Below are 27809 nucleotides of genomic sequence, written 5' to 3' on the forward strand. Positions count from 1 at the left end.
TGAAGATGATTGGGACTGAACAGGGCTCCCTAGAAGCCCCCTTCCTGCCCCAGGTTTATTTGGTTCTAAAATCATTCCAGTCAGTATTCTCAGTCCCCGCCATGGCCACCCTAGCTCTGCGGTCACCATTTCATGCAGTTAAAGGGAGGGAGGGAGGGAAGAGAAGGTAGGAGGACACAGTCTGCCCTGCGAGGCTGTCGATCTGGGGTCTCCCGGGCTTCAAGGGCTCACTAGCCATGCATGGTCCTATGCTGACTTCCTGGTTGTGTCACAGGGTCCTGCTCCAGTCCTACAATCCTTTGGACACCTGTTCAAGCCATCTCTTTCCATGTCATTGGTGACAGCTGGTTGAATCTAGGTCTCCATAGCTCACTAGAGCTAAGGAATAGGACAGCCAGCCTGAGAGTCCCCCTCTTATCTGTGAGTGGCCCAGAAGAGCAGACATTGCTGCTGTATAGCCCATCCCTGCCTGCTCCATCCCTTTATCCTGAAGGTGCCCACTCCCCTTTAGAAAAGAGCGGGAAGCTGCTGCTTCTCTGGGTCTGTCTTTGGTAGATGACAGCTGCTCCTCATCTGGTGACATGTGCAGGAATATGACACCCACTTGGAGCAGGGGCAGAAGTCAAAGATTGATGTACCAGCCCAGCCTCTTTGCTTCTTGGCAGGACCTTGGGGTGCCATTGTCCCCTTCAGAGCTCCCCATTGCCTTCAGGCTGAGGCCGAACATCTGCTGAAGTCACAGTTTTCAGGATCTTGACCCAAGATGCTCAGTGTTCTGGGGGGTTGCATTCAGGCCTGCCCGAGGCATCTCTTTCCAGCAGAGCCTGGCCAGCTGGTAGAAGTAGGGCTGATTATGCACAGACCCTGCACAAGGACCTTGCTCTCTGCCTCTGTGCTTCTGGTTTTTATGATGGTTGATGTTCCAGGCAAATATTTCATAGATAGTAGCCCTGGAGCCCCAGTGTGGCCTGCAGCCTTTTGCTTGACTCTGTTCTCTTCTCCAGTCTAGGGAAATGCTCTTGTCCCCTCTGAAGTGAGCTGAAGACTTCTTCTTATGTCAAAAAAGTTCAAAAGTTCACATTTTAGCTGCTCCTTGAGCTGCGCCCCTGCCTAGAACCCAGTTTTTCCTCCACCCTGGAGAGTACAGATCCTTCCTGCCCATGGGGCCCTGCCCAGAGCCCACTGTGGGTCTGCATGGCTGGACTGTCCTTTGGCACTGAGTAGATCTCCTGGGCAGTGGGATCCTGACTTTGTAGTAAGCAGGAGTCTTCATTTTGTTCATGAGACACCTGCCAGTGCCTAGCACAGTGCTGGCCCCCAAGAATCATCTATTCTGGTGCATGGTCCAGTCTGGCAGCTGGCCTCCCAGGAGGAGTAGGGTAGGGGAGCTTGCTCTCCCTGCAGGTCAAGGGGAAAACCATGTGAGGACCTCAAGTGGTATGCAACTGGCCAGCATCCTCTGCCCTTTGTGGGACCTGGCCCAGCTAGAGCCAGAACTAGTCCAGAACTAGTGGGAGAAAAGCCTGGCTTCCTAGATGTAGAGGTCCACCAGCTCCTCCACTGTAGTCTGGACAGAGGGTCCAAGGTAACTGATGGGGACTCCACCTAGGGACCCCAGTGGTCACAGCTCTGACTGGGCTATGAAGAAGGCTTCAAACAAAGTTGAGAGTATGTGCCAGGCCCCAGGGGCTCTGCTGCCCACCTGGCCTGCTCTGGCTGCTAGTTTCGCCGGACAGGGTGCCACATAGACACGGGCCTGCGCAGTGTGGCCAGCATCTGATTCCAGTGTGTGGTACCCATGCCACTCGCTGATGGCCCAATGATGACATGGCCCACATTGTCCCCACGGCCATCACTGCTGCTCTCAGCTACTGTCACACGGAGAGACAGGTCCTGGGAAAGAAAGAACAAACATGGGTGCTGAGGGCCAAGAGCTGCCAGGTGTCCTCCTTGGCTCCTAGGTCCCAGTCTATAAATGCCTGGCCCCTGGGGTGCCAGGCAAAGCTCCCTGAATCTGCTGCCTGATCTGAGACATGAGAAAACTTGCCCAAGGTCACCTGGAAATACACAGCAGACAAGGATTTGGCCTAGATCTGCCTCACTTCCACACAGTGATAGCACCAGACCAGCAGGGTTCAAATGGCAGCCTAAGCACTCCTTGCTATGTGGCCTTGGGCAGCAACTTGGATTCTTGCTACCTGTGTCCCCATCATAAAATGGCAGTAGTCCTTACCTTAAAAGGCTGTTTCAAGAGTACAGTGAGTTAAGTGTGGAGTGTGTCTGCCCACAGTCAGGGCACCATGCTTTGGTTGTCACTAATCCTTATCTCATTTGAAGTACTGGTTGTGACTGCCCAGGGGAGGGCAAAGGTCAGATGGGTAGCCTGTCCCACAAGGATGCCAGGGCAAGGCTACAATGCCCAGGATTGGTGGAGAGGCTAAGACATTGCCTGGATTAGGGACACCCAGTGTGAGGCAGAGTTCTGGGCTCTCATAGGTTGAGGGGGGAACCCAGGGAAGGGAGATTAGGTAAACTGTGTACAGCTCCAGGGCTATGGAGGCATGTTTTGACCCAAGGCAGAAAGGATCTCCTCACTAGTCCCTTCATTCACTATTGCTCACTGTCTAGAATGCCTAAGGGTAGAAGGAGATGGTGAGGGGAGGTGGCCAGATGGCCATTTTCTGAGGCCATTTGTGTGGCCAGAAGTGTGTCCTCTATGTTCCCCCACCTTGGTCTGTCATGTTTCTAGGGGTCTCTCTGGGGCAGAGTCCTCTGGAAGCTGTGAGGTGTGGGCAACTGAGCAGGTTGCTACTGTAGGAGCTCAGGAAATTAAGGGCTAGAGTTCTGGGCCCTGGATTTAACCCTTGGCTCATATCCAGGCCCAGTAGGTCCCTGTACTCACTCAGAGTTTAGCTGAGCTGTCCCATCCTACAAGAAGCTCCTACCTGCTAAGGTCTGGGATGTTCTTAAAAGATTAACATTGTCTGGGGACTTTTCTCCCTGTCCTTCATAGGCACCAAGAAAGAAGTGCTAGTGTCCCTAACATCTACCCCAAGGCTGGAACCCAGCAGGCACTTGTTAAATGCTTTTCAACTAGAAAGGTGATAGATGACAAGGAGTGAAGCCAGAGGTGCAGCGGCCCAGGGCCACCCACTTTCCCTCACCTGGAGCACAATGGCTGGTACTGAGAAGATCATGGCTTCGTTGAACACTGGGTTGGGGTCATCTCTCTTCACCGCTGTCTTCTTTTTGCTCATTTTTCTCCCATCCTGCAGCAGGTACACCTTGACGAAAGGATCTGCGTATGGGCAGGGTGGGGTGAAAGCCAGTACCATACTTGGTTAACAAAGCCCTGGCTACTCAGGCTCAGCCCCATGGCTCCAACTCTCCAACCCTCCAACCCTTCATTCACTATTGCCACTATCGTCAGTAGCTTTGCCACTGGGACTTCATGATGTTCTTAGTTTGTTGAGAGAGATGGAATCTTGCTAGGCCCCTGGGCTGTTCCTAAATTCCTGGGCTCAAAGAACCCTCATGCTTCAGCCTCTTGAGTAGCTGGGCCCACAGGTGAGCACTATGGTCCCCAGATCTGTATTTTAAATCCCATTTTACAGATGAAAAAACTGAAGCTTGTATGGTATGGCAAGTCAGGCAAGGGCTGGACTCTGGACTGGCAGCCTGCCTCACAGCCCACACATTCCCCTCACACGATGCTCCACAGAGCTTGGCAGACCCATCACTTCCTGTTCTATAAATGGCTGGGCACAGACGTCAGCTGTGAGTCAGCCAGTACCACCTCAGTAGGGCCTAATGCTGTACAGCTCTGAAATACCAAGTCCCCGTCTGGCCCTCAGCTATAGCTCGCTGGGTGTTCTTGCTACACATGCCTGAACCTGAGCTGCCCCCACCTCAGGCTGTAACTCCCCATGGTTGGGATCCCCCAGGCCTCTGTCTGTGGCGATCCATTACAGCTGCCTTTGTGGGTCCCTGCTTTGGTAGGGACTGAGGGTTCTCTGCCCTCATGGGGGGCCCCTGGCACCCTCCAGGGTTTCCATGTTTCTCCAGCTGGATTAATCTTCCTACCACCCATGCCTGGATCCTGAACTAAACTAAAGCTGTGGGGGCCCTGGCTTTGTGCCACACACATGCTGAAGTGGCCAAATGCCCATGATATGTGGTTGGACCACATGGTAGAGCCAAGCATCCAACAGGGCATTACCTGCTGTGGTCTTGTCATTGGTCCAGATGAGATTCTTGGCCTTCACCACAACCACTGTAAGACGCTCAGCTGTGGGCAGGTAGCTGAGGGACAGCAGGATCTCCCCCACCGCATCAGCAGCCTGAGGTAGGGGTGGGGGACAGGTGTGGCTCAGAGGCTTTTGTACCTGGGACCTGGGGCACTGAACTGGTGGGGTAGAGAAAAGGATCACATGCCCCTGCCACACTATGAAGTATGTACCAACCCTCCTTCATGCCAGGTATGACCCCTGCCTCAGAAGGTCCAGAGGTTGCCTGTCAAGTACATCAATCAAATGCAGTTTTGTTCTCTCCTTCCAGGCTGAGGAAAACTTTCTATGATAGTGGTACATAGAGATCCAAGTAGAATGGAGTTACATCATTTGCTTAAATGACAATTCATGTACCTCTGGCATCCTTCCACTTATAAAGACAAGCTGAAGCTTGCCTGCTTTGGAGCTAGAGCTGTGTATCCCTAACAGAGCTCATAAAAGTAGCCTCAGCAAGTTCAGTGGTGGAAAAGCCCATATACAATGGTCAGGATTTTTGTGTTGTTCTTATTGTCACTGAATATAGTAAAGAGTAAGTAGTTTCCTCAAATGTGGCTCAGGTCTTCTCTGCTCTACTAATGATGTCAGGCTGTGGCAGAAAGAACAGTGGAACCCATAGTTAGAAGTGTATGTGTGTGTACTCTGTCTAGAGGTGGCCACGCAGGTCAAGCAGGTCAGACTTACTTTGTTCTGATCTTGTAAGTAGAGCCAGCCGCTAAAGGGCTGCAGCGGGAGGTCAAGCACAGACAGCTTTAGTTCTACCACCCCCGTGCTGACATTTCGCTCATCCTCGTCGATGCCAAACACAGAGAACCGCAGGCTCTTCTCCTCCAGGGCTGTGGGGTCCAGGGGGATGGAGAACTTCTCATCAAAGAAGATAGAGTAGGCATTCCTCTGGATCTGCAGCAGAAAGAGCCATGGCAGGCACACTAAAGCCGAGGAAGAGGTAGGTGCCAGGGGTCTGGAGGCTGCAGTAGACAAAGAGCACTGGACAGGTCCAGAGACCTGAGACAGACTCCTGGCTATCTTGTCCCCATAGTATCAATGCCAAGCCTTCCTTTAGTGGACTGGTCTTAAAGGTTTAAAAATCCCATGTCCATGGGCTGGTGAGATGGCTCAGTGGTCTAAAGCACCTACTTAGAACAAACTAAAAGCACAGGGACCGCGGTTCAATCCCCAGCACCACATGCCAGCCTGCCCCGCCCCCTGGTGGGCTGAGCTGGCCACACACACACACACACAGAGTCCTTACAACACTCTGGTGGAGGAGATCTCTGTCTCTTGCATCTACTGTGGTCCTGCCTAGATCAGGCATACAGTGCTGGGGAGTCACCAGCCCTTGGTAGGCCTATGTTAACATTCTAGGATGGATAGGTGGATGCAGGGGCAGACAGGTGGATGGAGTGACCAGGTGGGGTAGGCCCTGTTTCCAAGTTCAGTTCTGCATAGTGGGTGCTGCTGGCCTCCTCCCAGGAAGCTGTGGGCAGGTTCCTCTGGTGAGGCACACTTGCAAGCACTGTGGGGCTGCCTTAGTCACTGCCCGTGATATTTAAAGAGAGGAGTTCTCATCCCTGGCACCTTCTCTGAAGCAGGGGGGCTGCCCTGCATGCAGTAGCTGCCCACTTGGTGGGATTGGCTGGGTTGTGCTGCTGTGAAGCCTGCCTTCCTGGGGACAAATCCTCTACCTCCTCCTGCTACCCTGGCCATACTCTTCTGTCACTGCCTGGCTCTGGTAAGGTTCCTCCTACAGGGGCCCTTGGATGCCACAGTGCTCACATGGTCCCCTGACTGAGATTCCTCTTTGGCCCCATGGACAAAAGCCTACTCCCTGGCCTCCTGACCTTGACAGTCACTCAGCACGATCTCTGGCCCTATCTCTATCCTGGCCAAACTAGTGTCCTGGCTGTTCCCTGCCCACAGGGTCTCAGGTCCCCAGCCACCTGCTATCTGAGCATTGTGCTTCATGGGTATGTGGGTAAAGGAGTCCCTGATCTCCCACTCACTTGATGGGGCTGTCTTGGGCAAAGTGTTCTCTAAGCTTCAGTTTCTCATGGATAAGCTTCCTCAACAGTCCATCCTGTTGACCTCAGAAGACTAATGTGAGATCGTGAATACAATGGGCTCTGAGGGGCAAGTGGTCAGCTATGTGTACATCAGGCAGTGGTGCCTGTTCGCTGCCAATGTTGCTCCTAAAGAGACATGTTGTAAATACCCAGAATCCTTAGAGTGGCCCCAGCCATAGCAGCATGGATCCGCCTTGACAGCAGCTTTTCAGTCTCCCAAGATCCACATGGAATGCTTACTGGAGAGCGGGCTGAGGACTTGACCTAAATAATCCATCCCTTCTTCAATAATGATGATACACACTTGCATTTGACAGATCACTGAGTGCTTAAGTGACTTATGCAAGGTCACAAAACTAGAAGTGGTGGAACTGAGATTTGGACCCAGAAGTCTGACTCCAATGTAACTCCTCACCTCCCCCTGTACTGCCTCTGGAAGAACAGCTACCCATATCCCTTGTGCCCTCTGCTGGCAGCAAGTTCTAGACCTTCTAAAGTGACAAAGGCAGAGTGGGTAGAGTACAATGACAGGGCTGGCCAGCCAGTGTTAAGCGTGGTAAAAGTGACCAGGCACAGGTGGGCACACATCTCTGGAAGAGTCAGAAGATGCTTGATGCTTCAGGTCCTCAGGCTTCTCCCACTCTGGTCAGAGCCACTGGCTGGCCACCTTGCCCATGTGAGGGCTCCCAGCTGAGGCATCAGGAACCTGCTACCCTGGAGCTGCTTGCTGCTGGGTGGGAAGGTATGGCCCATGATAAGCTAGTTTCCTCTATCAAGGACCAAGGATTCTGGCCCCTTTCCTCCTCCTGAACTCAGATCTTCACACTGAGCTACATCCTCAACCTTTTTTATTGAGACAGGGCCTTGCTAAGTCATGAAATTGCTCAGGCTGGGATGGAATTTGCCTCAGCATCCTGCCTTAGCTTCCTGAAGTGCTGGGATTACAGGTGTGTGCCACCATACCATGCCTCTGCTGTTGCCTTCTTTACTCTTCTGTGAGCCCCAGGGGCTGGTTTACACAGACCTCCTGTGTCTGCCTGCCCTTTGACCTCTGCCTTCCAGTGAGGTTGGGTACCAGGTCACAAGAGGAAACTAAGGTCCTTCTCTGCTATAATGGCTAGGGACTGACCCAATCCCTTGACTAAAGGATCCCATCAAGGGGGTCCTGTCCTTTTGAGCCCAGAGCCTCACTTTCCCCTCGTTCCTTCAGACTTCCCACTAATAGGCCCAGAGTACCACCCTCCCCCTTACCCATACTGTGGTCAGCAGCCCTGTCATTAAACTTGCCCCAGGTCATCTTCCTGCCAGGACCCCATGTAAACACAGGAACAGATGTGGAGATGAACAGCTATGGCAGCACACTGTACTCTCATGACAGGAGGGCAGAAGATTGGGCATCTTCTGCTCTGGGTCTGCAGCCAGGGCTGTTCTCTAGCACCCCTGGAGGACCACGACTGACTGGCCCTAGAGGGCAGCCCTCTGCTTACCACAGGGATACTTACCCGGGAAATGCCCACGATCTGCTCATCGGGCAGCAGGCTGACACGCATGAAGCAGGACTCGAAGCTGGCCTCCTCATGCTCCATGAGGTCCTTGCCCTGCAGCACGGCCACGTGCAGGGTGTGGGAGGCTGCGTCATACTCCATGCTCACCTCCACCTGGCCCAGTGTGAAGTCCTGCCCAAAGGTGTTGCTCACAGAGGAGATGGAGTTTAGGGAGTCTGCAGACTGGGACTTGCGGAGGGGTCCATAGGGGGCCAGGTCCAGCTCCCGGCCCATCAGCTCCAGTGGTCCCAGCTCACTGATGCTTTCAAAGGTGTCCTCGATGCTGAGGCTACCTTTGCGACTGGGTGGCCCCCGAGCACTGGCCCGTGGGGCATTCCAGGCAGGAGCTCTCTGGGAGTGAGCAAAAGAGACATGAAAACATCAGAAGGGCTACAGGCACTGTGTTTTAGTTTTGAGGTACTGGGGTCTGAAACCAGGGCCTTTGCACTAAGCTATGTCTCTGGTCCTTTTTTAAAATTTTATTTTTGTTTTAAGACATAGTCTCACAAAGTTGCCCAGGGTGTTAACTTGTGATCCTCCTGCCCAAGGCTCCAGGAATTCTGGGACTATCGGTGTGTACTGCCATTTTTAGGAGCCAGTAAAGAGATACCATAAGCTGTGCTTATTCAAGGCACTTCCAAGATCCCCTTTTAAAACACCAGTGTACCACTTTGCTAGGAAGGTCCTTATTTAATGTCATTTTGTGGCACTAACAACTATGTTATTCATTTTCTCTTTTTTTATATTCTCTCTCTTTTTTTTTTTTTTTTTTTTTTTGCGGGAACCAGGGATTGAACTCAGTCCCTTGTGCTTGCCAGGGACGTGCTTCATATTCTCTCTTAAACAGAATATAATTAGTTTTTTAAAAAAACATGTCTATGTGTTAGGACAGAATTCCATCCATAAAGATGTCAAGTGCAGTGATGTTCATAACTTTGTGTTTTGAAACAAGGTGTCACTGTGTAGTTCAGGCTGGCCTTGAACTCACTATGTAGCCCAGGCTGGCCTTGAAGTTCAGCAGTCTACCTGCCTCTCTCCTCAGTGCTGGGATTACAGGCACGTGACATCACTTCTGGCTGCAGTGAAGATAAAAAGGAAAATCAATTAGCAATCTAAGTGTCTAGCAGAGGGGGAATGGGTTACACTATTAGGGCGTAGCCACTTAGTAGATGGCTGAATAGCCTGAAAGGAAAATTACAAAAATGTTAACAACACAAGAAAGCTTCGGCTGGGCATGGTGGCACACATCTATAATCTCAGCACTTGGGAGGCAGGAGAATTGCTTTGAGTTTAAGACCAGCCTGGGATACAAAATGAATTTAAGGCCTACTTGAACTGCATAGTGAAGTCCTATCTCAGGAAAAAAAAAAAAAAAAAAAGTTTTCATATTGGGAATTATCCAAATATTTGAACTTTTTCTAACTTAATCTTGGGATTTAGGAAAGCAAAAGCCTTTATCATAAGCATCTCCCATATCTTCCTTAGCATTAATTTTTTAAATGTTTTCTTAGCATTATTTTTAATGGCCCCCAATTTTCCATTGAGCAAGTAACAGTAATTTATTTTACTATTTCTCATGGTTGGACAGTTGTGCTGTTTCTAATTTTTTCAACAAGTATAACTAATACAGCATTAAATAGATTTCTTAAAATTCTTGGCTCAGAGGACAGTCATTTGGAGAGCTTTTGCATGTGTTGTCAAAATGCTGTTTGAAAAAGTTGTTCTAATCTATATCCCCCCAAGTGAGTGAGCTTGAGGGAGTAACAACTTTGTGCCATATGCATGCTGTACTCTCTGGAATTCTGTATGTTTGAAACGTTCTTTGCAAATGAGGAGATATCCTGCAGTACCTACTGATACCCCTAAAAATTTGTACCCCGAGATACAGTAATTCTACCTCTGGGCACCTACCCAAAGTACATTATCCCAAATGAAGACAAGGTTTTAAATGCAAATCATCCATTGCACTATTCAGATTTAGTAAATCATGGGACATGCACAAAAAGGAATCTTATACAGCCATTAAAATGGTGCTTATGTCAGTTGCTAACCATAGAGAAAAAAACTTCAGATGCAAGTAAAGTAAAAAGAATAGGGAATAAAATCCCATGGAGATGTGTTACCAATGTATAAAAAGTATACATAGAAAACAAAGGAAAAGGGGAGATTAAAAATACTGAAAAAAGGGGCCAGGGAGATGGATCAGTGGAATAAGTTCTTCCCTGGCAAGCACAAGGGCCTGAGTTCAATCCCCAGTTCTGCAAAAACAAAAACAAAAACAAAAAACAACAACAACAACAACAAAAAACCTGAAAAAAGGCTGGGTATGGTGGTGCACCCCTGTAATCTCAGCACTCAGGAGGCGGAGGCAGGAGGATCTTTGTGAGTTTGAGACCAATCTGGGTTACAAAGTGAGCTCAAGGCCAGTCTGAACTGCATAGCCAGCCCCTATCTCAAACAAACAACCCTGAAAAGAAATGTATCAAAAAGTCAGCTAAAAGCTGAGTTTGGTAGCTCACAACTATGATTTCAGTAGGTAGGATGCTGAGGCAGGAAATCCCCAAGTCCAGCTTGGGCAACTTAGTGAGCCACAGTCTCAAAAGAAAAAGGGGGTTGAAGTTAGGGATGTAGCTCAGTGGTAGTGTGCCTCTGGGTAAAGTTTCTAGTATTGTAGAAGAAAAGGAAAAAAAAAAAAAAAAAAGAAAGAAATGAAAAAGGAAAGAAGGAAGAAAGAAATTCGTAGTTGGGTAGTAGCAATATTTGGGAAGATGGTTTCCCTCTTACATTTTTGTTTGTTTGCTTGCAGGATAATTATTTTTTTTCTTTAATGTATTTAGTACAGGGTCTACAGGGTCTCACTACACAGATTGAACTCATAGTCATCCTTCTGTTTTCAGCCTCCCAAGCACTGGACTTACAGGCATTCGGCACCATGCCCAGTCTCAGTCCCAGTCTCAGTGTGCCCTGGGGTGGCGGGAAGGGGGCTTAACAGCATGCTGGGGATCGCACCCTGGCCCCTGGATCTGCCTAAGCAGGTGCTTTAATCCGCTGAGCTATCTGGCCAGGCCTTGCAGGATAGTTTTCAAAACTAAGAATTCATTCATTCAATAATATCTATTGACTCTCTAGCCCTGGGTTAGGAGTAGAAGATCCACAGGGGCATGAGGAGGCCATTCACAGGAGGACATTAACTAGCATAGAGCCAGAGTGGGGAGGGGTGAGCTGGGCACTCCTGTGCATGCACCTGAAGGATAGGAACCTCACCTCCGGCCTGGCCTCCGTGTAGATCTCCCCGTACTTCTGCTGAAGGTACCTGTAGTCATAATTGGGGAACGGGGAGGGGCTGGGGAAGCTTCCTGATGTCCAGAGCTTCCATAGGCTCACAGCTGCGATTCCCAGTAGTGCCAGGGCCCCTGCAGCATAGACACCCACCTCCCAACCAGGGGGGCTCTTGATAACTGCAAGGCAAGGATAGCCTCTCATTAGTTGGATGCAATGGTTACAGACCCCTCCGCCCAGTGAACAGATGGTTCAGCACAGACAGTACAGAATGCCTTTTTTATTGAGTGCCTGCTATGTGCAAGGGTCAGCGCCACATATTGGGGTCTCAGTGCTAGGGCAAAGCAGATGAAGAGCTGGGGACTATGGTTAGATATTCCTTAGGTTTTAAACAAATAGGGTTGCTCTTGGTTACCTGGTTCTCTAACCTTATAGCCTCCAGAGGAGTGTTGCTTCCAGATAATCAAAGCAGCTTTTTGAGTCTGATGGAAAAGGAAGGAGATTTGGGGGAGAAAAAGAAATGACCCTGTTTTTGCCTTAAGCCTTCAGGAAAACCCAATGTCCACCAACTGGTGAGTAGAAAAGTGTATGTCCCTACAATGGAATATTACCCAGCAATAAGAAGGAAGAAAGTACTGATGCTAACACATTATAATATAGATGAATCTTGGAAACATCATGCTGACTGAAAGAAGCCAGACACAAAGACCACACATTGTTTAATTCCATTTACAGTCAGCCCTTCCTGTGTCTGCAGTGTCAGCATCTGTGGATTCACTCACGCCGGAGGGGTTCTATGTCATCAGGCCTAGGATGGCAGTATCTGTACAGAGCATGTGCAGATTTGTTTTCCTTATTTACTTAGCATTACCCTCTAAGCAGTCCAGCATAACAAGTACTTATGTAGCATTTATACTATGTTCAGTGTGATGAGTCAACTAGACGTGATGTAAGGTGTGTGGCGGGATGTATAGGTTACATACAAATGCAATAGCATTTTATACAGGAGACTTAAGCATCCATGGATTTTTGGTATCTGTCTCCTGAAGATCCCAAGGGACCCTGTCAATGGAATGCCTAGTATTCACAAATGGGGGAAGTTGGGTGGAGGGTGGGTTCTTTTAGACGATAAAAAAATAAAAATGGATTGTGCGGCTGGTTGTACAATATACTAAAAACTCCTGAATTGTGCACTTCAGGGTGGGTGAATTAGATGTATGTCTATCTTTATCTCTCAGTAAGTCTCTTACCCAAGACCAACAAACCAAGACATCAACCCAACTAAAGTAAGAGGTGTCTACAGGCTGTGCCGGACTTGCGGACAAAACCAGACACTTAGTTGCTTTTCTGCACTTCTAAGTGCATAGCTTTCCCTGTCTGCACTTCCTTGTACCCAAATATAGAAATTTCTTTTCTCTGCTGGGTTTGGAGAGAGCGTACATGGTCTGGTGGTTAGCCTCTCTCTGTAGGAAGCCTGGCCCTGCTTTCTAAAAGGAGCCATGCTATGCTGAGATTCATTTGGCAAAAGGCCATATGAGAGGCAAATACAGTTCCTAGCATTGTCTCCATACTCATATACTCAGATGGGGAAACTGAGGCACAGAAAGGCTGGCATCCAGGCTCCAGAGAAAGCAGGGATAACTAGTACCCCACCCAACACTGACTTGGTGTGTTTCCCTAGCAGCAAGGTGGAGAAAAGTGGAGGGGCATCTTGGGGGTGGAGACCTTCTACTGAACATCCACTGAGTACCTACTATGTGCCAGCACCCTATGGGCAGAGGGAGCCAGTGCTAGGCAAGTCAGCCCTGGGCCCAGCGCCTGTCTTTCAGTAGCTCATTTTCTAAGGACCTGGGGACAGGCACAAATAAATATACAAAGCATGCTGCTAGGAACTGTCCCGGGAGTAGCCCAGGAAGGCTTCCAGGAGGAGAAACATGTGAGATTTAAGGGGCAAAAGTGTTGTCAGGCAAGGTAGCAGGGGCTGGGAGTTAGAGGCAGACAGAACGAACAGAGAAGGCAAAAGATCCCAGAGTGAGCTGAATGCCCAACGGGTATGGGTAGTGAGAGCACCAGGGGCTGGAGTGGCTCCTTGTCCCCATTGCACCAGAGCCCATACAGGCAGGAATTGTACAGTGGGGCATGCAGGGACCTTGGGTTTCAGGCGAGTCACCTGCCTCTTTGGACCTCAGTCTCTTCATCTGGAAAATGAAGATGATGACAAAAATATCCCCCACCAGGGTGACCCCACCCTGATGAGTTGGTTATTTTATTTTACTTTGCATTATGGATTAAACCCATGGCCTTTGGATTGAGCTACACTCCCAGCTCCTTTATTTATTTTATTTTATTTTTGAGAGAGGGTCTCACTGAATTACTAAATTGCCCAAGCTGGGTACAAATTTGTCATCTTCCTGCCTCAGCCTCCCAAAGTGCTGGGATTACAGGTACATGCTACCATGCCTGGCTTCCTACTAACATATTCTGAGGGGAAAAATCTCAACAATTTTATGTGTGGTATGAGTCATCAAGGCTGTATTTATAACAGAAGAAATCTGGAAACAGCCTGAAGGTCCTACCAAGGGGGCTGATGGGAGTTGATGGTGCTGTGTTGTCAGTGGGAGAGAATGTCACTGGCCTTCAAGAATGACAATTGAAGTCACTGGGATGGTTCCGCGGTAATGCAGAGAAACATTTCCAGCTACCCAGTGTCATTAAGAATAAAAAAAAAAAAAAAAAATCAGTCCCTAACATGATACAGCTACATGATTTTGATGTAAAAATCACAGCAAATGGACAAGGGCTGGGCAGACGGAGGAAAGTGGGCTGATTAGGTAATAGGGTGGAGGGGACTGTGAGCAAACTGATGAATCCTCACTGCTCCTGGGGACAGAATGTGGCTCGTGGGCTAGATAAAACCACAAGCAAAAGATCCACAGAGGGCCTTAGGGCCAGGCACGACAAAGCTCTCAAATGGTCTTGGTGTCTGGTGGAGGAGGAGGGGATAGGACAACACCTGGTAGGCTGGACAGCAACATGGACACTGCCCAAGAGGGACCCCATTGGTGGATGGCAGCAGGGCATGGCTAGAGGCCAAGGCCCATCCAATGGTAGGCAAAGCAGAGCCAGGCTTCCCTGCCTTGGAGGAGTTAAGTGCTAGGGAATCGAGGCCCAAGCCTTGCTTAGCAGAATAGAGTAGCCGGGCTGGGGCAGAAAAGCAAAAGCTCCAGGAGGGTGACAGGAAATGACAATGGATATTCATGTATTGACTGAAGTATCAGACTAAGGGCAATATGGGAAGAATTCCCAAAGGAGGTGAAGTCTAAGCTCGGACCAGAAATGAAGGGGAGAAAGAGGAGGAGTAAGAGGACTAATAACAGCTCCCCCTTAGAAGCAATTACTATTATTATTTGCTGTGTCCTGCTTAAGGTCTTCACACAAATCGACCCATTAAGTCCTCGAAATGACCCTGCCAGGTCAGTTCTATTTTTATCCCCACTTTTGAGATGAGGAAGCTGAGGGGCAGAGGTAGGTTGCATATCCTGGGTATCCAACCTACCGGGATACCCAGGGAGTGAATTGCTGTGACTGTCCCCCTCCTGTTCTGCGCTCACTGGTAATCTCCTCCCCAGACCTGAGGGCTTAGCGAGGAAGAGGTGAAGAGAATACTAGGCCCAGGGAGAGTTATGTTGCCACTGGGCCAGTCAGGAATTGTCCTGTAGCCCTGATCCCATTTTACAGATGAATAAGTGGAGGCTTAGGATGGCTTTATCACATCAAGGTCATTGGAAAGACCTGTGAGCTGCAGGTGGAAAGGAAGGATTGCTGGCTAGGGGCTGGGAAAGGTGATCTTGGTACTTCCTGCAGCTCTGCCTGTGCAGGCCTGAGTTAGGTTAGCAGCTGGTGTGATGGGCTATGTTGGCCTGGGAAGAGGGAGACCTGAGATAGAGTCTTCACTTGGTATTATTGTCCCCTTCCTTGCTGAGGCTCACTTTTCCTACCTGTAAACATGGAAGGGAGCATTAGGTGACACCGGCCACCACCAGCTGGCAAGGCTGAGGGATTGTGTTTGGAGATTGCAGGCCATCTCATCCTAGAGGTTGGCACCAGACACAGGCACAGGGGAAATGTGTATCCCGGACATTCCCCACACCTGAGCTGGGTGATCCCTGAATTGCTTGTCCCTGTGTGTAGCATTCACCTTCTCGGGGATGCCCTGGAGATGGAGGGAACTGCTTCTTCAGGAAGAATTCGCTGGGATAGAAAAGTGAGGAAATCTCACATAGGTCCCCTGCATGCTGCAGGGTATCCCCATGACCGTGTGACCTTGGGTAAGTTACTGACTGTTCTGACCTGTAAAACAAGGCTCTTGCTCAGGTCTCACCAACACCTCCCACCTGGGACTGGTGGGAGGGTCCCTGACGGCCCGAAGGTGTGGCCCTGGAGGGGCCTGCTCCGGCACTCACCGCTCAGGTGGTATTCTGCCACATCCACGGCCATGGTGCCTTCTGCAATGGCTAGGATGGAAAGAGAAAAGAATGTCAGTGGCGAGGGCTGCAAAGGGTCACCAGCCCTGCCCATGTTGCATGCTTGTCCCTTGGAGCTCACACTCAGCTGCAAGGGGAGCTTGGCTGAAGGTGGAGTGTTTCCAAAAAATGACATTTAGAAGATGGTATTCAAGCCTCTTGCCAAGCACTTTAACACCACATTTCAGGGTTGCCTGCTAAAGCACAGGGTGTTGGAACTGAGGAGGTGGCTCAACAGCAGGATGACTTCATGACACGTGCAAGGCTCTGCGTTCCATGCCCAGAGCTGAGCAAAAGACAAACCAACCTACCAGGATACCCAGGGGCACTAGATGTTTAGATTGGCTTTAATGAAATTAATTCATTATTTTAAGATGTGTTTCATTCTCTCGCTCAAGTTAGTTTTGAATTCCTGGGCTGGAATTGTCCTCCTGTCTCAGCCTCCTGAATAGCTAGGACTACAGATGGATGCCACCATGATGTCCCAGATTAGCTTTTAGAATTGGTATGTCCCAAATACTGCATGGGACTTTTTTGGGAAGGGGGGGTGGTAGTGGGGATTGAATTCAGGGCCTAGTGCTGCATGGAACATATTTATGCTAAAAAAAAAAAGGTACCCATTGTTTAAGTAAAACTCCAATGTTAGTGGGTGTCCTGTATTTGTCCTATATTTTGCTAAATCTGGCAACCCTGCCTCATCTCCATCCTAACATCAGCAGGGTGATGAGCAGCGACTCTTCCTGCCCCTTAGTGCAGGCTCACTGGCATGTTCCCAGGCTGCACGACCAGTTCTTCCATTTAAATTACAAAGGAAAGACCACAGTTCCCCACTGTTCTATTCTCAGTCCTTTGCCTGCTTGGGATGATTTCTTCCCACACCACCTTCCACTCCCAGGTTTTATGAACCACTGAGATCTAACTAGGTTCTTTTGGAAAGGTCTGGAAGCTCATACAAGCTATTACCTAAGCCCCCATGAGTGCTTACTGTTTTATTATTACTGTACTGTTGCTAAGAAGTCAGTCTGGCTCAAAGATGAGCTCCAGGTGGGTAGGTGGGGAGAGTTCTGGAAAAAGGAGACAAGGATGAGCTTTATAAATTGAGATGTGTGCTCAGGGGCACAGCAGGCCAGAATACTCACACCCTAAACTCTGGGTTCCTTTGCAGTTCAAAGGTGCCTATACCCCAAAGGCCCACAGATCCAGGCAGTAAAGAAAAGTGTTTAAGTACTGTAGAGTGCTTGGTTGGCCCTAGGGTGGCCACTTTCTCAGTCCAGTGAAAATGCCAGTTCAACATAGCTGATCTTCTGGCTCATGAAAGAAAAGCCAGATTTATTACATGGATTTGTGTGTTTGTTTGTTTGTTTTTAATTTTGGTGGTAGTGGGGATTGAACTCAGGGTATCTGTTGTGAGCTACATCACCAGATCTTCAATTTCTGATTTTTAGACAGGTTCTTTTTAAGTTGCCTAGAGTAGGGCTCAAACCTGTGGATCCTCCTGCCTCAGCCTGGGATTTCAGGAGTGAGGGGTCAGTGTTGGGATTATAGGCATGTACCACCACATCCAGACACTTGTATTTTTATTTTATTTTTTATTGTTTTGATATAGGGTCTTGCTGTGCAGTTTGGGCTCATAGTGATTGTTCTGTCTCACCCTTCCTAGTGCTGGGATTTTCAACATGGTGGGCCCAGCGTTCCAGGGCCAGCAGGGCATATAATACTGGGGATCAAACTCAGAACCTTGTGCTTGTAAGGCAGGCACTTATGCCACCGAGCTATTTCCCCAGTTCGGCACTTGTTTTTTTTTTTTTAGTTTTGAAGTTTTTTTTAATATACTTCACATCAGTCTGGCTGGTTCATTTCAGCTCCTTTACGGCCAAGCCCAGGGGCAATGACTGCTTCAGCTTCTCTGCCTTTTCTTTGTCTGTGATGACCAAGGTATAAAGGTATCTGCTGCATCGAACTTTAAACTTCACATTGTCTTTGTTCTTCTTTATCTTACAGACTTGGCATCCTTCCACCTCACTGTGAGCAGAAAATCCTTGATTTCCTCAATTTTCCGAGGCATGGCAATGAGGCGCTCTGAGGGCACAGACTGGTACCCAACTGCAGATTGCCCCAGATTATCCCTGGCATCTGTATTTTTAAATATGGGCTTTTCTAATTTTTATTTTATTTCTTTTACATTTTCATTTATTTATTTTGAGATAGGATCTCACTATGTTGCCCTGGTCTTGAACTCCTGGGCTCAAATCATCTTCCTGCCTTAGCTTCCTGAGTAGCTGGGGACTATGGGCATGCATTACCTGGCTGGGCTTCTTGGTTTTTACATGTTGCAACCAACTCACAAAAATATTCACACTGTTCAGGTGCATTGTAAAAGGCTGACAGGCTGTGCCTCACCATTTCCTAATTATTCTATAGGCTCTGTTTGGGATTAGCTGAAGGGCAAAGCTGAGACACTGGGAATTTTTAGGAATTCTAGGGTTCTCCCCAGTCTATGGTTTTGGAGTCAAGAAATTGGGGTGCTTAGTATCCTATGCATACTGAAGTGCCATTAAGCTCTACAGCAGATAGATAGGGGTACACAGACAGCTCCTGGATCCTGCTCTCCTGATGTTGCCCCCTCCCAAGATGAGATGAAGGTTGCTATAGTGATGGCAGGCAGGCAATCAGGATGCCTCACTCATCTTTACTTAAGTGGATGTGCATCCTTAGACCCTAGGCTTGCGATAATAATAGCCCTTGAGATAAGAGTCCAGGCACTTCTTATACACTAAGCTTGGTTGTAAGGACTTTGCACATATATGAAATCATTTAACCCTCATAACACTGTTTTGAGGTTGGCACTATTAATACATCTGGTTTGTAGATGAAAGTGTAGTAAGAAGTTAAAGTAATTTACCCCAGGCCACAAGGTTGATAACCATTCAACCCAGATCATCTGGCTCCAAGCTCCTAACCACTTTTTTTTTTTTTTTTTAACCAAAGGTGGGCATATGTTTTTGGAAACATTGTGTAAGAATTGCAGGTCAAGTGGGTCACTGGGTGTAAGCCCAAAATGGCCCTATCCTCTGGTGGCTGGAGTCTAGACACACTGAAACACATCATGAACCCACTCCAAATTGCCTCTGCCTTGCTGAAAATCCAGTAATGCCATCAGCATTCTTTCCTGCTTATCAAGCACGAACTGGCTTGGCAAGAGAGGCCAAGCTGAGACAGCCAATGCCAGCAGCGTGCTAGCAAGGGACATGTGGCAAGGCACCCCCCCACCACACACACCCTTGCCACGTACAGCATGTGTGCTACAGGGTAGAACCTCAGGCTGTATCACATCTCTGGTTCTCAGGGGTCCCCACTCCCCAGAATCCCAAACACTGTCATCACAGCACCCCTCCTCTGAGAGCTGTGCTTGGGGAAGGTGTGACTGTGTGCTAGGCACAGAAGTTTTCTCTATAGTCTACTGTAAAGGGTTAGGAGCCAGGACACATCTGAATGCATGGAGGGACAAGGCTAGCAGAGGTGGAGGCTCCTGCAGGATGTCAGCTTGCACCCAGGGTGTACGGTCAGCTGCCCCAGCTTGGAACCCCAGATCTGTCCCCCTCCTGACTCATGTAGCCTCAGGCAATTGTTTAGTCCCCCTGAGTTTCAGTTGTGCCATCTGTGAAAAGGGCTCAGGATTGTCCTGGGAGGGTGCAAGGACTGTGGAATGAGAAAGAGAGTATGATATGGCTTGGCAAATAGCTGCTGTGGTTATTGGCCTGACCATGGTCTAGAAAGGCCCGGAAGCAATGCAAACATGTAGAGTGCTCTGTAAGCCAGTGAGTGTGTTTTATTTGCTAATAAGAAGCCTGGTGCTGTAGTTCAGTGATGGAACGTTCGTCTAGGATGTGTGAGGCTCTAGGTTTGATCTCCAGCGCTGCAAAACAACAACAACAACAACAACAACAACAACAACAACAACAACAACAACAACACACACACACACACACACACCCTACCCTCAAATTTGTGAGGCTGAGGCAGGAGGATTGCAAGTTCAAGGCTAGCCTGGGTTACGCAGTGAGATCTTTGTCTCAATAGCCTTTCCCCAAGATAAAAAGATTTCCAGCTTCCTTTGAAAAGTTAAAATCTGGGGAGAGTGGGTCTGTACCCTTTTTCCCAACAATAGTAACACTGAGGCTAAAAGCAGGCTCTGCCTTTTCCTCCAGGATAATGAAGCAGGGACATTTTTGTTCTTGGGCTCACACCTGGTCGCTCCTATCCTTCATTCATTCTCATAACCCACTGGTTCTTGGAAGCATCTCTGCTCCTGAGCTGGAGGTGGGCTTGGGAGGAGAGTTTTAGAGAGGTTAAATGATTTGCCCACAGCCAGTGGCAGTGGCACCTGCCATAGCACCCAGCACTTCTCTTCAGTGACAACAAAAGCTCCAAGCCAAGGACTTCACATGCATCATTACCATCACCACTCCCCAGACCCCTCTGGGGCAAATACATTAGTATCTGTACTCTATGGAGGAGAAAAGGAAGGCTCAGAGAAGGACAGGGAGTTGGCCCAAGGTCACCCAGAGGATGAGTGAGGAGCTGAGTGAGGAGTAGGTCTGGCCCTGCAGCAAATGCCTTTAGTGGCTTTCCTCACTCTCCCTGAGTCCCTCTGGCTCCACTCACCCCAGGCAATCTCTCTGGGCTCCTGCTGGTGTCTTAGAGGTCTTTCAGGCTGTGTCTTCAGCTAGGACAGGATGCTGACAAGGCGTATTGGAGGCCAGGGCAGCCAGTGATACACAGGAATGCACAGAGAGCACAGGCATCGGAGTTGAGCTAAGACTGTACCTTCCCCTCCTTCAGTGCCCCCACTGTATCCAACCTACCTTCAGTCCTTGGCCTACACTGCATGTAGCTTGCACATTGGCAACAACTCCCCAAATTCCAGCTCAATAGTACATATCTAGCAAAACCTCCCACTGCTGTTTTCATACAGTATGTGCTAAGTGCTTAGTACCATACCTGGTCCAATGTAAGCACTCACTGAAGACCTGGAGACTGCATGGATTATTGGATCCCATTCTACAGATGAGGAAGCTGGAGCCTTGGGGTTCTTGGCTTATAAACGGCAACACTGGGCTCTGTGCCAGGGAGGGATGGATCTGGGCCTGGGCTCTAGGCCACCATGCTGACTCCTGATCAGGTTTGGGGTGGTGATGCAAGGGGAGGGCACACCCTACCTGGCTTTGTTGGAATCTGACCAAGGTGGAGGCCCCCTGCTAGGCTTGTCAGAAAAACAGCTTTCCAGGAATTCTGTACCTTGTCAGAGGAAGAGCATCCCCACTCCATGCCCTCTCTCTGCTGAGTTTCCTCAGATGTCTCTGGCCAGGAAGAGGTTGGCACCCCTACCCCCATCCTGAGGTCAGCAGGTAATGGGAAGGTCTGGGGCCAAGGTAGGGGATACAGGGAAGTCTCAGTCTTCAGCCTGCAAGACCTTTTAGGAGTGCCTCCCTTACTCAACACTTTGAAGATAACTACACCCTGGCACTATCCTCCAAACAGCCCACAGAAACCACAGTACAGATGGCTGGGGCTTGTTGGTGGTTGGCATTGAGCACCTACTGTGTGCCAGGCACTGTACCTCTGTGCATTCTCCCTGCAGGTCTTTGAGGAGCTGCTACTCTGGGACCTTGTACTGCTAAGAAGACCCTGGCCCAGGAAATGGGTTTGCCATAGTCACAGGGAGCTGTAGGGACAGAGTCCAGGCTGAGACCCCAGGCTGGGAACCCCCATAATCCTGAGTGCTCTGAAAAGGTTTTCTATTTCCAAGTGGGGAGGCAGGGGGTATGAATACTCATCCTGACTTTTTTGTTAACTTAGGTGGGTCTCCTGCCCTTCCAGGGCTTTAGTCTTCCCTCTTCTAATTGGAAGTACTACTGCTGTCACTCTCCAAACCTGCTCACTTGAAGAGGCTGTAGTATACAGCTTTCCCAGGCTCTACGTGAAGATGGACTCGCTGACTGAGGAGGGGGCGCACAGTTGCTCTGCAGCACAGGGCTTGCTAGGAATGGTTGGCTCAGGGCCCCTCCACCCTCAGGCCTTGCTCCCAGTCCTCATATTCCGTCCAAAAGTGCAACCTTCAGGAGGTTGAGGGTCCTCTTTGGCTCCTCACATAGCCCAGGTCCTCTTGGGGATGAGGTGCTACGTGCCTGACAGAGCGTAACAATCCCTGCACACCAGGCATTTTGGTCTGAGGAATCTCCCTTTCCTTTTTAGGGACAGGAGTGGGGGGTCTGACTCGGGAGCCCCTAGACCTAGAGGTTATGAAGCCCGAGCAAGGGTAGTGAGGACGGTCAGAGCGCTGAGTGTGAAAGTGAGGGGTGTGCGTGCCGTGCGGGCTCAGGGGAGGCGTGTAAACAGCGGGGCGAGCCGCGTGTGTGCACATGCGGGCGGGCAGGAGCGAGGCGATGCGCAGTGCGCGGAGTGGTTGGGCCGGACAAGGGCGCCCGGCGTGCGCTATGCCTGGGCGCTGGTGTGCAAGCGCGGCCGAGGTGCAGACGCGCGGAGGGTGCGGGCCCCGGGTCTGCCCGAGGAGGGGGACGTGTGTGTCTGTCTCAGCAGAGTGCGTATCCCCGCCGTGCGCCGGGGTCGGCCCGGTGCGTACTCACCCGGGCTTGCCAAGGGGCCGCCGCTCCGACTCGGGCTCACACTCGGGCTCTCGGATCCCTGCTTGCCTCCCGTAGCGCGCACGCACAGGCGCCTAACCGGCCAGCGCCGGCAGCGCCACCCCTGCAGTATCACCGGGCGCCCGCCTCGGCGTAAGAGCGCGGTGCGGGTCGGGGGCTCCGCCGGGCCGGGGCGGCGGACAGGAGCTGCGCCGCAGTCCGGGCACGCTCCCAGGAGCCCGCCGCGCGCTCCCCCGCTAGCCCGCCCTCTCCCTCTTTAATTTAAAGTGACAATCCCGAGCGCTCTCCACTACCATGAAGGGAGCGGCACTGCCGGGAGTGACCCAGAGATCCGCAAACGCACAAGGGAGACTCACGAGGCCCGGGAGGCCAAATCCAGCCCATCATTCCCAGATGCCAGGACGAGATGGGACGAAGTGGTGATGTGCTCAGGTGCTTGCCAAACACTGGGTTCAGAGTCCTCAGGCCTGGTTTTTAGACCCATCATGCTGAGCTCCAGATTATTTTGTTTCCTTTTAGGTCTCAGTTTCTTTATCTGTAAAATGGGCCCAATATGATTCTGTTCATCTCCAAGAACACAAATGCGCAGGCAGCTGGGTGGATGGCGGATCTTTCCTGCTCTGAATTAATCCCCTCCCATCATTAAGCTGTTGAAGTGGGCCAGATTGGTGCTCCTAACATCAGCTCACAATATGCTCAAACTACCATAGTTGGGTCATGACCATTTCAATTTTTACAGGAGGAAACAAACCAAGAGGGTACTGAGGTCAAAGTTCCAAAGGTCAAAGGCTAAACATGAGTCCCAGACTGTGTGACTTAAAAGTTTCTCCTTTTAACCTCTTAAAGGTCGAGCTTTCTCTCCCAAAGGAATGAATGAATCATTCAGGAGATATTTATGACGCCCCCGCCAGGCGCTGCTTGGCTCAGGGCCAGGTGTGGGTGTTCTTCCATCTTCCGGGAACAGGGGACAGGTCCCTCCTCGCAGTCTGGCGAGGAGGCCCGGCACACATTGGGAGGAGCTGAGGGTGCGGGGGAAGGCGCTACGTGTTACAGGGACAGTGACCAGGCGAGCAGCCTAGTTGGCACCTGGTAAGGTCTTCAGGAGAACTGGGGGTCTGGTGGTAAAGGAGGTGAGGATCTAGAAGTGGAGCCAGTGTGGGAAGGCAGCAGCGCATCCTGGATTATCTACATGCTAGGCCTTTGGAGCCGAGAGAAGCTCGTGGGCACTGATGTACCAGCAGAGGTTAGATGCGGGCTGGCCGTGGGGAGAGGGACTCCTTGCCCCAAAGGCGGGACACTAGGGAACCTTGCCAGAGGGAGGGCTGCAGCTTCACCCTCATCCATAGGGGGCGCTCACCTTTTTTTTCTCTTTCAGTTCCAAAAGGTGGGGAGGAGGAAAGGGGAGAGGTTACGATGTGGGGAGAGGCAGGGCAAAGGTGGTGGTGGGGAGAGGCCGTTCAGGGAGAAGGATCTCTACTGGGTCATGGGCTTTCACTGCCTTTTACCATTTATGTTAACCTTAATAGCTACCTGCCCCTTTGAAGTGACTGAGCCCATTCTACAAGGGCAAGATCAAGGTCTGCAGAAAAATTAGGTTCTTTCCTTGGGAGGGAGTGAGGAACTGGACAGACTATTTGCATAAAAGGGGAGACTATGATAAGGACTTCTTTTGGAAAAGCACAAGGTAAAGTTGAGGTCAGTCCAGTTCTGGCACAAACCTTGCAGAGGCTGATGGTACAGGTACTCTAGTGATCTTGAACTGAAATCTTCTTAGTTTCATGTTTAAGATCCTTCAGTGAGCTGGGAGCTGAGGCAGAAAGATTTCAAGTTCAAGCCAGGAGTGGGCAATTTAATGTTTTAAACAAAGTAAAAATAAAAAAGAGAGCTGGGACCCAGGAGTGGTGGTACAAGATTGTAATCCCAGCACTCAACAAGCTGGGACGGGAGGATTGCTGCAAGTTTGAGGCCAGCCTGGACAACCTAGTGAGTCCAAAGCCATCTGAACTACGTGGCCAGAATCTGTCTTAAGTGTACCCCCACCACCAGCCCCCCCCCCAAAAAAAAAGGACTGAGGATGTAGCTTAATTGTAAGTCCCTAGGTTCAAGTTGAAGAGTATGCCTGCATGCATGTGTGTGTGCACGCACACACACGCACACACAAACACACACACACGCAAACACACACACAGCACAGCACAGAGCTCATAAAAGAGTAAGACTTGGCCTTCCTTGGTCTCTCTGGCTTTGTCTCTTGCCATGTGATTGCTCTGTCTCCCACTATGATGCCATCTGTCAAGAGGGCAGCCAAGGGTTGAAGCCTGAATCAATGAGGACCCCCAGTCTTAATCTTTTAGCCTCTAAAACAGTCAGCTAAGTATGTCTTTTGAAATAAAATTATGAGGGTACTGGAAATTGATGCCAGGACCTCATAATGCTAGGCAAGTACTCCACTACTGAGCTATAGCCCCAGCCCTTTTCAAAAAATGTTCATTTTGATCTAGAATCTTGCTAAATTGCCCAGGCTGACCTTGAATTTGCAATCCTTCTGTCTGTTTCCTGAGGAGCTGGGACTATAGGTATGTGCCACCATCCCTGGCAACAGCCTCCAACAGCAAGTAGACTAAGAGGAGATTCTGGGGCACTGCTCCTACCCTGGCTTGGTCTCCCAGGTATGTCCATATTGTAAAAATTTATGCTATGGCACACTTGGTATCTGTGTGCTTTCCTGCATGTGTGACATGCTTCAGTACAACTTACGAAAACACCTTGTGTGGCTGTGGGCTGCACTGGAAATAGAAGCCAAGCTCGCCTGTGCCCACAGGTCCTGTGAGGTCTGTGCTCTGGCCCTGCTGGCCTCTCTGGGCTTTCACATGCCCGTTCCCCTCACCCACCCAGCTCCCACCTCCCATGCCTTCTGGTGTTCCTGATACCTGCCAAGCCTTTTTCCACCTCAGAGACTCATGCTCACTGGTTCCTCTACTTGGAAAGTGTGTCCTCTGCTGTCACCAAGACTGTGTCTTCTGGTTTCTAAGCAGAAGCCCCTTCTTCAGAGAGACCCTTCAGACTCCTCCACCTTGAAAAGCCCCTCCGCTGTCACTAATGTCTCCCATGGCACGCTGCCTATTTCCTTCAAAGCACTAGCTATAATCTGCACTTATTTTATGGTTTTGCTATTAATTTTCTGCACCTTCCAGTACACTAATAAATTGCCACCACATATAATACATTTACTATTACATTAGGGCCAAGTGCTCTTTTACATTAAGGCATTGAATCCTTACCCAGATCGGATGGAGAGATACTCTTCTTAAGCCCACTTTATAGCTGAGGTTCAGAGAGACATTATATAACATGCTGTGGTCACACAGTTGGGAGGCAGTAGAGTCAGGATTTGAACTGAACTATAGCCCCAAGAAACTTCCAAACCTCTGCTCTTTTTATTGTTGTTGTTATTCTTTTTTGTTTTTATTCTGTTTTCTGGTGCTAGGGATTGAACTCAAGACCCTCTACTTGCCAGACAGGCAAGGTCTCATTATGTAGCCCAAGCTGGCCTTGAACTTGCTTATGTAGCCCAGACTGGCCTCAAACTCATGGCAGTCCTCCTGCCTCAGCCTCCCAAGGGCTGGGATTACTGGCATGTGCCACCATGTCTGGCTAGAATCCCTGCTTTTTACTCTTAGACAAATGTTATCTTCTTTTTTCTTTGTAGTATACCTGGGATGGTTCCTGGCATCTGGAACAACCTGTGGCATGTGATCAACAAATATCATGTGAATATTTGTTGAGTGAATAAAGTACCAGAGACCAAGAGAGGAGTTGGGGGAACTTGGATCCCAGAGCGGATGAAGAGAAGGGCTCTGGAGTCTCATGAGCAGTGTCTCCAGGAAACTAACAATGGATGGAAGCCTTGAGACAGCTGTAAGTAGCACAAGTTGAAGTCAAGGCCAGGGCTTCATCTGGGCCTGGGGCTGGACCTGGGCACAGCTTCTATGCTAGGTGGGTCCATCTGCAGCCTCTGTAGGTGGGCACAGAAGGCCTCTACCTTTAGGGGCCACACTGACTGGAGACCCCAGCAGTGTGGAAGCTCCTTGTTGGGTGACACTACCTGTCAGGCACCCAGGCACCGGCAGCCCCAGAGAGGTTATATGAATCACCTGCCTTTGGCCAGAGGCTCTCTGGACCTTCCCTAGGCATAGGAAAGTCATAAGCAATGTAGATTCCAGGTTGTTGCTGCAGCGCCAGGCAGAGGAGACCATAGCTCCAATGTCTCTGCCCCCTTGCACCTGCCCACCAGTTTCTGAGCTTCAGGAGTGCGGGCAAGCTGCACCATATTCCTGGGGCTCTTCATTACCAACTGTCCTGGTGTGGATGCTTGTGTCCTGGTGTGGACACCTGACGTGGCTCACATGCATGGTCCGTCAGGGCCTCCTCCTGTCCTTCTTGGCCTCTGGGACAATTGCGACCAGCTCCTGAGAGCAAGGACATTCAGGAGAGGTGTTGCTCTAGGCTGTGTCCCAAAGGCCCTGACAAACCATAGGCTGCTGAGTTCTGGGCACAGGGGGATGGAAATGTGGGCCCCAAAGCCAGTGCTTTGTAAGCAGCTGGCTGTTTTCCAGGGCCTGGCTCAGCTCATGGGTGACTGGCCACTTGTCTGCCCTGCAGTCCATACTGGATCAACTTCTCATTTTTTTTTCTCTGCAATACTGGGGATTGAACTCAGGGCATTCACACAGGCTACATCCCCAGCCACTTTTTACTTTGACTCAGGGTTTTTCTAAGTCATGAAATTGCCCAGGATGTGCTCAAATTTGCAGTCCTACTGCCTCAGCTTCTGAGTCCTGGGGTTTCAGCCATGTGCTACCGTGCCTTGCTCCCCATGGCCTTTTTATGATATTTTTCCTTAGCCATGACTTCTCTGGCTTCTGGCTTCCCCTCTTTTGCCTGTTTTCCTGCCTCCTGAAGGCCAGAGCCTTCCTAGAGAGTCGGGGAGAAATAGGCTTTGGACCATCCTATTTCACATTGGCTCTGCCCACATGCCTGGAGGAGCTCAAAACACCAAGCACAGGCTGGTCATGGTGGGTGGCACATGCCTGTAATCCCAGCTGTTTGGAAGGCTGAGGCAGGAGGATCACAAGTTCAAATTTTACCTGGGCCTTAGTGAGGCCTTGGTGTAAAATAAAAATAAAAAGGGGCTGGAGATGTAGATCAGTGGTAGAGTGCCCCTGGATTTCATTCCTTTTTTAAATTACTTTTTTATTTTATTTTTTTAATAGGTTGCAAATTGAAAATAAATTATTTACAAACATAATGAATATAACAATAAAAATTGTCCAAAGTAAAAATGAAGAAAGAATTTTACAGGGGCTGGTGAGATGGCTCAGTGGTCTAAAGCACCTACTTAGAACAAGCTTAGCAAAGCACAGGGACCACGGTTCAATCCCCCAGCACC

The 27809-nt window shown here is 49.8% G+C and overlaps 1 protein-coding gene and 1 pseudogene across 3 annotated transcripts; both read right to left on the reverse strand.

Moving 5' to 3' along the window:
* Positions 1–31: 31 nt before the first annotated feature.
* Positions 32–22558, reverse strand: Syt12 (synaptotagmin 12). 3 transcript variants are annotated; one of them, XM_023710845.1, is made up of 9 exons: positions 22343–22558; positions 16681–16759; positions 15636–15686; positions 11158–11351; positions 7852–8244; positions 4971–5186; positions 4220–4340; positions 3165–3298; positions 32–1893 (listed from the first exon to the last, which is right to left on the reverse strand). In XM_023710845.1, exons 3-9 carry the CDS (start codon positions 15667–15669, stop codon positions 1720–1722), a joined length of 1266 nt encoding a protein of 421 aa, XP_023566613.1. In that variant the 5' UTR covers positions 15670–15686; positions 16681–16759; positions 22343–22558; the 3' UTR covers positions 32–1719. The 3 variants fall into 3 exon arrangements, with proteins under 3 accessions (XP_023566613.1, XP_004627224.1, XP_023566612.1); XM_004627167.2 differs by lacking the exon at positions 16681–16759; XM_023710844.1 differs by lacking the exons at positions 15636–15686; positions 16681–16759; positions 22343–22558 and adding an exon at positions 15171–15297.
* Positions 17549–17760, reverse strand: LOC101570341 (annotated as a pseudogene).
* Positions 22559–27809: the final 5251 nt, after the last annotated feature.

This window comes from Octodon degus, unplaced genomic scaffold (genome assembly GCF_000260255.1).
Source record: "Octodon degus isolate 3935 unplaced genomic scaffold, OctDeg1.0 scaffold00018, whole genome shotgun sequence".
Lineage (NCBI taxonomy): Eukaryota > Metazoa > Chordata > Mammalia > Rodentia > Octodontidae > Octodon > Octodon degus.

Bases quoted from the DNA above. Each gene is read 5' to 3' on its own strand.
- Syt12 (XM_023710844.1), bottom strand. From the start codon at position 15,261: ATGAGATGGCCTGCAATCTCCAAACACAATCCCTCAGCCTTGCCAGCT. The intron at 5,187-7,851 runs GTAAGTATCCCT...TTTCTGCTGCAG, and splicing joins AGATCGTGGGCATTTCCCGG to ATCCAGAGGAATGCCTACTC. The intron at 1,894-3,164 runs GTGAGGGAAAGT...TTTCTTTCCCAG, and splicing joins TACCAGCCATTGTGCTCCAG to GACCTGTCTCTCCGTGTGAC.